We start from the raw sequence: 11,545 nt of genomic DNA, 5'->3' as shown, positions 1-11,545 counted from the left end.
ACAACCTACCGAGGGGGTACCTGCAGTAGTGTTTTATATGTGGGGCTCGCCGAAATCAGGAACTCGAAGGTGAACTCAAACACACAATTTAGACAGGTTCGGTCCGCTTAGATCGCGTAATACCTCACGTCCTGTGTGTTGGTTGTATTGTACTGATTGAACTTGCTTGGAGGGGGTCCCTGCCTCGCCTTATATTGCCGGGGGTAGGGTTACAGGCCGGTTGTTTACACGAATACTAGTCAGATTCGACTAGTGAGTCCTACTCTAATTGCTACGAGTAGTTTCCTAATCCTCGACTAGTTCTTGTCCTCCACGTAGACCACGCGTGTTGCACCGTAGTTTCAATGTCTGAGACGTCTCGGTGTATAGCTCAGTATCTAAGACTGTCCAAACCTTCTGATGGGCCCATAGATGTATGGACGACACCTGACGGCGTGGGTAGGTGCATAGAGGGTGGAGGCGAAGTCCGGCTGCCATGTCGACGAGCGGCGGCCCCCTCAAGCTCCTCCGGCAGCTAATTTAACGAGCTGCCACCCACTCACTCAAGCTCTCTTCATGGACAAATCGAATTGACAGCCTCTTCCTCACCTCCTCCTCCTGCTGCGGCGGCGAGCATAGGGTCAAGCTCATAGCGAGAGGAGGGGCATAGGGGATGCGAGTAGGGGTCCGTCGCCTTCCATGGCCCGCAGCCTGGCGGAGAAGGCGGAGGGAGCGAGGCGCGCGCGGAAGCCTCCGAGCGGAAGCGGAGCAGTTGGCGTTCCCGCGGTAGCGTTGCAAGTTTTACCAATCCAATGTTGGATTGGAATATTTGCACATAGGAGAGAGAAATTTAGATCATAGCCTTAAAAATTTAGGGATAGCAATATATGCTGTGTTTTTAGGTATCCTGGTAGTTTCTAGGGATAGCAATCCATTTTACATAAACTGTTGGAGATGCTCTTAAGTCGATGATAATAAGCATTTAGAATCTCAGTCCTACTGACTACTGATGCTCTTTTTACTTTGTCTCCTGACGGAGATAACTGGGGAAAGAAATGTCAGTTCAGGGTGCTTGCATGCAGATGGGTGCGCCAATCTTCCTTCCATGGCTATACAAGTGAAAATTGCCACTGTAGCAACATTCTTCTGCTAAGCAATGCAAGTGGCGCAAGGCTTACTAATTAACATCACCCGTCAGACCCTCTGAGTTCTGAAACATGCTAGCATGGTCCTCCATAGAACATTCTATAGCTCGAATGTAAAATACGTACATCTAATATTACTAGCTGTCTCAAATCAAGGGTTGAAGATTGAATCCTTTTACCCTAGTGAAATTAACCACACGTTGAGTTGAAGATGCTCCAACAGACAAAAATACTCAATCTATAACTTTTCCAGCATAAACCTATATTCATGCAGTTGAAGATGCAGCAAGTAAAGTATCATCCCTCTCAACAGCTCAACACAACAGAAAATACATGGAATGATGGAACGCTAAAGTAATTTATTAACCATTGTAATGATTCCTATATTCCAAAAATGATAGAGTGCATGTCAAATTAATCAAGCAACTTCCACAATTACAGAGTATGATATATTTGGAGTTGAAAGAATCAGAAAGACCTAGACATAGAAAGCCCTGCTGACAGATGATTCACTAGGTGCTGAAGCAATCAGCAGGGTTGAAGAATTAGAATGCACAAGCAGCAAAATGTAAAGCAATATAAACATAGCACAAGTTTCCAAGGAACTGACATGCTAAAATAATCTGGTAAGATATGCACTAAACACTATCTCTAAGTGACACTAGAATCCAGCAACATATTCAGCAGAAGCCAGTGACGTAATATCACTTAAACCAGAACTCAGCTTGCTGAGGAATCCTGAAACACAAATAACTAGCTGCTACCGATTCAGATACAGCAAGTCCAACTACCTGTAGTCGTATAAAAGAAGAATAGTGCTATTAATCAACTTCAACAGATACAGTAATTCAGTCCATGATGATAATAAATCAGGCCAAAAGGGTCAGGACGTGAAAAATCAGATGCCTCTTGGATGTTATAAACCGGACCGATGCAAATGGTGAAATCGATATTAGAGAACTAACCGAAACCAAGCACACGATGAATGCAATTGAGCTTGAACGGAACCTTTATGATGGTGTCGCCGATCTCCAGCCCCTGCATCTCTAGCTGCAAGTATCTCACCACGCGCAGCTTTGGTGCATGGCCAATCTTGACCCTCGAGCGCTCGCTGCCCTCGCTGCCGCGGCCCCAAGTTACCCAGAGCAAGAGCCTCTCCAGGCAAGGCGCGTCCACGACGGCGATGTCGACGAAGTGGGAAAAGCAGACCTGAATGCACCGCAGGGTGCGGCTGACGAGGCGGAGGCGCACCTCGGTCTGGTATGCGAAGAAGATCACGAGGGTCTCCAGCACGGGGCTTCGGTCGAGCAGGAAGGCGAGGTCCCTGTCCTCCATGAGGACGATGTGGAGCCCGAGCTCCCGGAGGTTGGGGAAGCCCGCGGCGAGCGGGAGGGCGGCGGTGTCCGGGAGCCTCCAGACGCCGATGTGGAGGCAGGTGAGCGAGGTGCAGCTGAAGAGCGAGGCCGGGAGGCGGAGGTCGAGCGGCCACGGGCGGTTGACGAAGACGAGTTCCTTTACGCCCTTGGCAGCGAGGAGCTCGAGCCAGCGCGCGATCTCGGCACGGTGCGCGTCCATGGTGCTGCAGGTGAGGTGGACGCAGCGGAAGGGCCCCGGGTGCGCGGTGAGCACGCGGGAGACCGCGGCGGCGACGCCGGGTGAGTCGCGACCGAGCATGTCCCGGGGACGCCCGCCGGCCCCGCCGTCCGGAAGGAGGTGCGCGTCGACGAGAGCGAGCGGCACGGAGCGCCAGAGGCCTCTCCAGCGCCAGGCAAGTGCGGCAGTGCGCGCGGCGTCCTTGGCGGGTAGGTGGGAGATGACGTTGCGGAGGACCTCTTCGGGGAGGCGGCTGATGCGGTCGACGCCGTCGGGGGCACACCCGGCGCCGGCGGGGGAGAGAGGAGCAGCGGGGGAAACGGGCGGGTCGGGGAGGGAGCCGTACACGACGCCCAGCGACAGGCCCATGCCGAAATCCAGCATACGGGAATCCAGCCCATCGCGCTCCATGTAGGCCCGCACTTCCCTCATGCTGAAGCCGATGATCGGTTGAGGATCCATGCTCGCCGGCGGCGACCGGGGGGATGGAGGAGATTCGGGGAATGGCGACGAAGGCTTCCGGTCTGGAGGTTGTGTGCGCTGTGGTAGCCGGGTAGGTCCGTAGGTGTGTTGGGCCAAAAGTCCCAAGCCGGCTTCGAGCAGGCCCATGAGGCAAGGTGAATTATCGTATGCATTTTTTTGAATTTAGCTTGACATAAACTGGGTTATGTATATTCCATAAGCCACCAAAATTTAGAAGGAAAGGGGATTTAGGATTTAGGGTAGAGCCATGACATAAGGAATGCAGGGATATGTGGAGAAATATGACATAAATAATGTAGGGATGTGTGTAGAAATGTGATGTTGGACGCCCCTAGCTAGAGATCGGTCGACCGGTATCAAGCTTGATCAATGATCAAAAGCTACATGGGAAGAAATCACCAATTAAATGGCTTTTTTATTGCCCCGTTTGGGACTGCGGTTACCGCACCGTGCAGCAGGGGACCATAAATAATCCCACCGAATGGGTCGTAGTCACTGCTACACGGTACCACCCCACGAGGCCCCGTACACCCCTTCCCCCACCTCCCCCGCAAGTTGTCTAGGATTGAAACGCGCCTCGCCCCTCGCGGTACGCAGATGAGTACATCTAGTGCAGATGAGGACAATACGTCTAGTGAAGATGAGGACTTTATGGTGGCATAGATGGCTTTGGAATGCATGGACTCTAAAGATGGAATTACCAACCAGTGTAGGAAAATACCGGGTGAAATTGGAATCCAGCAGGTAGAGCGTCAGATACAAAATGATGGTAATTGCTATGACATGTTTAGAATGAGGAGGTCAGCTTTCCATCAACTTCATGACACATTGGTTGATCAATATGGTTTGAGTGCAAGTAGAGGAATACGTACCAAGAAAGTCTTAGGAATATTTTTGGACATGTGGTGGACATCAATCTTTTAGGCAAGTTAAGAACAAGTTTGGCCGTTCACTAGAAATTGTTAGTAGGAACGATGGTGAGGTACTTGAGTGTGTCAATCGAATGCTTATTGATATCATAAAGCCTAGGATATACCGGTCACTATACCTTTAAGTGAGCAACCCAAATACTTCAGCCATCATGGATATGCTTCACAGAATGTTATGGCAGTTTGTAACTTTGAAATGCGCTTCACTTCTGTTTTCACTGGTCGGGCTGGATCCGTACATGATGCTCGGATCTTATTGGATAGTTTGGTCACATACAAGGAACAAATTCCATTTCCCTAGAAGGTATATTATACATATGGCTTTCCATTTACTTCCATACATATTTTCTTGCATATTTTCATGGATAATTTATTTAATGCCATGTAGGGAAGTATTATCTCGTTGATTCTAGGTATCCAAATAGAAAAGGATTTTTAGCACCATACAATGGACAAAGGTACCATGTGTCCAAGTGGCAACATGGCCACCACCTGTTTAGATCAAAGGAGTTGTTCAACTATGCGCGTTCATCTCTTAGAATTTAGAAATGTGGTTGAGCGTTCATTTGGAGTTCTAAAGATGAAGTAGTGTATTCTTTTGAACCTGTTTGGCTATCCAATTAGGAAGCAATACAAAAATTATAAGAGCGTGTATGGCTCTTCATAATTTCATTAGAAGATTCTCGGAGATACCTCCCGGGAACCACCCTCAACCATCTATAAAAGGAGGAGGAGACCCCGCCTCTCACACACACCACACTTGAAGCCTCTCTCCCTCTATCTCTTGCTACTCTTGTAATACTTAGGCTAGTGGAGCTAGGCTAGAGGTGAAACTCTTGTAGAGCTAAGCTAAACTTTGGGTTGGTTGGGGGCGTAACCTTCGGCTCTCGGTATGGCTTTGTACTCGACTTGTCGATATCCTATCTATAAAGAGTATGATTGTTATGCTATTTCAGTAGAATGCTATGCCCTGTCTCGCACTTTATCAAGTTGTACTCATATGCTTAGGCTGAATCTATGTTACCACATCGGTTCGTTGTGCCTTCGGGCTTGCTTTAGTTCTATGCCTATCGATCATCATGGTTGGGGTTCCGAAGGGGCTAGAGTAGTGATCACGTATACAAGCGTGGTGCTCGGGCCCGTTGGGATCCATCGAATATGACTGTGCCCCACGGTCTGAGAGGTAGGCGGCAGGTGGTGACAACCCTGTCCGTCCCTTGTAGTCCCCCATGTTCAGGTACGGTGTAGGAGTTTTGAAAGATACCTTGCCTTGGCAGACCAGGGATGGGTATTCTCCTCGTAATGTTGTATGCCTTGAGTTAGCTCTAATCATGTGCTTGTATGACCCTTGCTAGTATAGATAGATGCCACCAGGACCTCTCATATACCTTGCTCCCGCTAACCTTAGGTTTATTCTTTTATGTTTTATTCTTGAGATTGGTCTGTGTGTGTGTTACATTACCCTCATATGTTTATTATGGCTTACCCTTGTGTGGGCTTTGCTTTATTACTTAAGCTTATGATCCTAGATATGTATTCGATAAATTATTTTACACCAATGCCATCCTTTAGGAAAATATAAATAATGATACCCTGGATACTCTCCAGGTGAAATGCTACAACGGTATATCCATGCGCTTGCGGATTTATTCGTAACATTAAGAAATACCAATAGTGCAGTGACCACCAGATGGGGTAAGCCATATCAGAGGCCATTTGTTGCTGACCATGCAAGAAAAGCCCTTACGCCAAAGAAGGAATTATGGGATGAACTAGTAGCAGCAAGCAAGGAAGATCCGGGATACCCGGCGATTAGCTGCTCGATATATGACTATAACATCGAGCAGGCCCTTTATGACCTTGGAGCAAGTGTCAATATCGTGCCCAAGGTGATGTTTAAAAGGTTGAACTATCTTGCTCTTTCCCCTACCTTGTTGAGGTTGCAGCTAGCCGACTCAACAATTCGATACCCCGAGGGGATAGTGGAGAATCTTCCGGTGTAGATCCGAGATTCCTACATCCTCATGGATTTCATGGTCCTCGATATGGAAGGTGACTTGAGAATGCCGCTCATTCATGGGTGACCATTCCTGAATGACGCCAAGGCAAGGATTGATGTTGGTGTCGGTGTTTATACCCGACAACCTACCGAGAGGGCTGCCAAGGTAGTGCTTTGGTTGGTGGGGCTCGTTGAGATCAGGAACTTGAAGGTAAATGCAGACACATGATTTAGATAGGTTTGGGCCACTAAATAGCGTAATACCCTACATCCTGTGTGTTGGTTGGATTGAATTGCTTTGGAGGTGGTCCCTGCCTCACCTTATATACTCGAGGGTAGGGTTACATGTTGGTTGATTTATAGGAATACTAGTCGGATACGACTAGAGAAGTTCTACTCCTATTACAACGAGTATTTTCTTAATCCTCGACTAGTTCCTATCTTTCCATGTAGAATACACCGCCCTACGCCATGGTCTCCATGCTAGATGCATCTTGGTGTCCAGCCCCATATTTGGGACTGTCCAAACCTTCTGGTAGGCCCATAGATGTATGTATGACAAGCCCCTGAGTACTTTTTAGCCAAATATAGCAGGACCGAGTACTTTTGAAGTCTTCCCTGACTACTCTTGATACTCTTGTAGTACTTCATCTGGTTAGATCCTCAAAGGTGCCCAAAATGGCTATGAGGCTAGAATGTGCTTGAGCCCTTCTTGAACTTGTAATCCTCATCTCTGTATATTATACGGAAGTGCGACAAAAGTCGCAGTCCATATGGAGTAGCCCTCGATCCTTAGTTTGAATTGAAGAATCAGGCTGAGGGTGAATCCTTAATTTGCATCAATTTCCCCTTAAAACCTAGAGAAAAAACTTTTTATCGATGGACACGTGGCACACAGCCCCGAGGCTTTAGCCAACTAGTTTGGTGGGTATAAGGGTCAACCTTTGGTCAACGTGACCATCTCTGGAAAATAATTTTATCTCTTTTCAAAGAAAAGGCATCTGCCAATCAGAACCCCTAATTTTAAGGAATCCTTTAGATCTTAAAGATCCACTACCCAGTTTCACTATGCTGGTGTTATAAATACCAGGGGAGGTTATCCTCTCCATTTCACCCTTGCCATTTGCCCCTTCATCTTTGAGCACTTGCGCTGCCGTTCCTACCCCACCCTAGCCCCCGAGCATATGCGAAAGAAAACACTCGTGACATCTATGATGGGTAGGAAAGCCTCTGGATCCAAGATTGTCGATGGGGAGAAGAAGAAGAAGTCCAGCAAGAAAAAGGAGCCGTAGTTGCCGGCGCCCAAGTATGGGAAAACCAATCAAACTGCGCCGCCTAATCCTGTTGCTGCTTGGAAGCGGTCAACCTTGAAGGAGGAGGAAATCAAGGTGCTCGTGGCTGTCAAACTACTCCAAGAGCAGGACTTTATTGCCTAGAGATCATCATTCGACAACGCCTGCCCTTTAGAGGTGTATCTGAACGAAACGGTAATTTTTGCCCACTTTATTGAGCGAGGTCTTGCATTGCTAGCCTCAGATTTCTTCTGAGATTTACTGGATTACAATAAGTTGGAGTTGGTTCATCTGAACCCTAACGGGATCTTCCACACTACAATCTTCGTGCACTTCTGTGAGGCTTTTCTAGGAATCAAACTAATGTAGCACTGGCCGATCTTCCAATAGGTATGGATAATTCGATGGAGAACTTGATGTTTATGATCAAGGCTTCTAATCAGATACGATTTGAACCCCTGCAACCGCTACTCCACTGCTCCATTGGTTATCAACCAAGCACAACTCGATTGACCTCGCCAAGATGGCTTTCCCTGCAAGCGAATTGAAGAATACAAGCAAGAAAGTATAAACACGCAATCTAAAATTGCAGACGTATATAAATAGATCTGAAATAAGAGGTTCAAGTTCTTAATTCAAAAGGACTAATCGACATAGTTGAGAATAACAAGAATAGGGGCCCTGGATCATAGTAAAAGGACTTGTTGCCACAGTTACAATGAATCAATCTCAATTTCTCAATGGAATATTAGACTAAACAAAACCCAAGTTAATCAGGTGGCGGCTAGTGAGTTTATATGAAAAAGGGGCAAACCAGGGTTGGGGGCGACCAAGAGAGGGGTGCCCACAACATGGGCTCAAGGCCTGACATGATACAAGGCTAACTTGGCCCAAAACTGGTGACACAACACCTTGTCATGGTCACACAGAATGATCCACATTGTTTCTTGAGCTAGGACCTTGTCATCTTCTTTCCAATGCATCAAAGAACGCCTCATTTCAATATCGTATGAAGGAGATATCGCCATTTCCATCCAGGGTGGTCGGCTGAATCCGAACCGAACGCGACGACCAAGTTGGTGACAACTTATAACTTGAAAAAGGCCAAAACTTGTGCTTATCCATGATGGTGATGTCCTCATCAACCTCCCCTTTCTAAATTGGAGTTGTCCTCGATTCCATCTCATCATCCAACTCCTGCGAAAGCTTAGTGACAGTAGGATGCAAAGTACGAGACATCTCAACAAAGCGCAGTATAGCAAGGTGCAGCATTATTATCACATAGCGTAGCAGCAGCAGAAATCGATGCACAAAAAGCAGCTCCTTTTTATTTAATCTCATTGTGTTTAGCACCACATGATTCTAATGCAAGTTTATTCTTAGCAATTTCAGCAATCTCTTTATCATGGTTCCTAATATCCGTAGATGATAAAGGAAGGAAAGTAATTTTCTTGTCCTTATGCATGAAAGTATATGTATTAGTTCTACTATGGTGTAAAGCATCAGTATCATATTCCCATGGTCGGCCTAACAAAAGCGAACATGCCTGCATAGGTACAATATCAAAATCAACATAATCATATTATGAACCAATGAAAAAGTGTACTCGCGTTGATCTAGTTACCTTAGTCTTACCACTGTTGTTGAACCATTCTAGGTGGTAGGGTTGAGGATGTGCACATGTGGTTAAGCCAAGCTTCTTGACCAGATCTAAACTAACCAAGTTGTTGCAACTCCCACTATCAATTATAGCGTGAACACCGCAATCCTTGATGATGAGAAACATGTGAAACAAGTTATGGCGTTGTCGCTTGTCCGCTTCATGTCCCACCTAAGTACTCAACACACACTGCACAAGAATGTTCTGGTGACCTGCTGTGCCAACCAATGGATCTAGGGCCTCACCCACATCCTCCTCCAAATTTGCAACAAGGTTAGCAGCAAGAGCCAAATCATTTTCAACATCACTAGCACCTACATAGTCTCCATCAGCGCTAGCAATATAAGCACAACGACTGGGGAAATCCTTCATGATGTGTCCCATGCCCTTACAGCGGTGGCACATGATGTTGGTGGCGCTACTCGTTGTAGCACCAGAAGCAATAGTCTTCTTCCGTGTGTGGGACTGCACTTTAGACAGATTGCTCACCTCGGAAGCATGTGTACTAGCAGGCGGTGTCGCTGGTGGCTTAGTAACAGAGGCCTAGGGCTTGTCGAGGTTGGAACGCTGTGGAAAACATCTTCTAGTGTTGGATCTGAAAGTCTGTTGTTGCCGTCATCACTATACTTCCCTTTCAGCTTTAAGAGCAAGATTATACAATTGGCTAAACCTAGTCCAATCTTTATAATCATGCATATCCTGTACATCACGATGCAAACCACAAAAAAAATCTAGCATAAGTATCCTGATCATCCTCATGTATATTACAATGTGCTAAACCAATAATTAGCTCCTGATAATATTCCTCTACTCCTTTGCCACCCTGATTTAAAGTTTGCAACTTCAAGCGCAAGTCACATTGGTAGTAAGGAGTCACAAAGCGAGTTTTCATACGTTGTTTTAAAACATTCCAAGTCTGAGGTATAGCATTAGCATTATTATTAGCAGTGCACAGATCATTCTACCAAAACAGAGCAAAACTAGTAAACTCACTAGTAGCAAGTCTAACTCTATGCTCAGAAAGAAATAAATGAGAATTAAACTTTTGTTCAACAGCAAGTTCCCAATCTAAATATGCCTCTAGAATTGTCGTACATACATCTATGGGCCCACTAGAAGGTTTGGACAGTTCTATATACAGGGCTGGACACCGAGATGTGTCTGGCATAGAGGCTACGGTGCAAGATGGCGTAGTCTACGTGGCAAGATAGGAACTAGTCGAGGATTAGAAAAACTACTCGTAGCAGGACTTGCCTAGTCAAATTCGACTAGTATTCTTGTAAATCAACCGACCTATAACCCTGCCCCTGGAAATATAAGGAGAGGCAGGGACCTTCTCCAAAGCAATTCAATCCAACCAACACACAGGACATAGGGTATTATGCAATCAAGCGGCCCAAACCTGTCTAAATCATGTGTCTATGTTCACCTTCGAGTTCCTGATCTCGGCGAGCCCCACTAACCAAAACACTCCCTCGGGCACCCCTATCGGTAGGTTCTTTGGTTTAAACATCGACAACTGGTGTGCTAGGTAGGGGGTCTCACTGAGAATCCACTAACAAACTCAATGGACAATGTCATCATCAAGCAAAATGTCGCGTTCGAAGCAGTCGCAATGTTCATCTTCGGCTGCTTGGTTTGCATTGCAGATTGTGCTGGAAACTTCCACAGCCACATTGTGTCAACCCTGGAGAAGAAGCAGCAAGCAATAAAGCTCCAACGTCAAGCTCTAGAGGATCTTGTCGAGAAATTCGATGAATTTTCAATTTTTAACTTAGTCAGAGGATGGGGGGACAAATCTGAGTACCACTCGACTTATCCCGCCAGTCGGATTGACTTTCACAAGCCAGCGCTAGAGCCATCCTGCAAATCAAACTACAACCCAAGTCAATTCTCATTCGGACTCTGAAACGTGACTTCTTTTTACCAAGCTACCCTGTCCAGATCACAATCCAATAAGGATACAATCGTGGACCTTGACTACTACTTGGACCCGGATGAGGAGACCCCTTTATCAGGACAGCAGTAGGGCCTGGTGATCACATTGACTCCCCAAGGCAGATTCATCTACTAGCCCAAAATGAAGCCGCCCGCTCTTGCCAAGGACGACGATTCACGCCTCATCGCCTACCTTGACACTCTCCCGTACCTGGAGGGAACTCCTTTGTCGCCCATCTATGAAGAAGGTGGCACCACGGAGATCATAACTTCAAGCTCGGGAAGTTACTCTCTAGAACGAGAACTCTTCCCTCTCATTGCTGGACAACAGGGCAAAAAAAAAAGAACCGCAGGACAGAAACCCGCAGCATGAACATCACCCAGATGATGTTTTGTAGGATGAGCTCACTGCAAACATTGCTGGAGAAGAGGCTGAAGCTCAAACAATTCAACGACGAGTAAGAAACACCACAAGAGCAGAGCACCACCACCGCCTTGCAGTGAACCTACCAATCATGAAGTTGGAT

At 46.6% G+C, this 11,545-nt stretch overlaps 1 protein-coding gene across 1 annotated transcript; it reads right to left on the bottom strand.

Moving 5' to 3' along the window:
* Nucleotides 1-1,687: 1,687 nt before the first annotated feature.
* LOC117854773 (F-box/LRR-repeat protein At3g26922) lies at nucleotides 1,688-3,220 on the bottom strand. The gene has a single exon (XM_072290967.1). It carries the CDS (start codon nucleotides 3,177-3,179, stop codon nucleotides 2,085-2,087), a length of 1,095 nt encoding a protein of 364 aa, XP_072147068.1. The 5' UTR covers nucleotides 3,180-3,220; the 3' UTR covers nucleotides 1,688-2,084.
* Nucleotides 3,221-11,545: the final 8,325 nt, after the last annotated feature.

Source organism: Setaria viridis, chromosome 1 (genome assembly GCF_005286985.2).
Source record: "Setaria viridis chromosome 1, Setaria_viridis_v4.0, whole genome shotgun sequence".
NCBI classification, from domain to species: domain Eukaryota; kingdom Viridiplantae; phylum Streptophyta; class Magnoliopsida; order Poales; family Poaceae; genus Setaria; species Setaria viridis.
The sequence above is the reverse complement of the archived record's forward strand: the minus strand, read 5'-3'. Positions and strand labels throughout refer to the sequence as shown.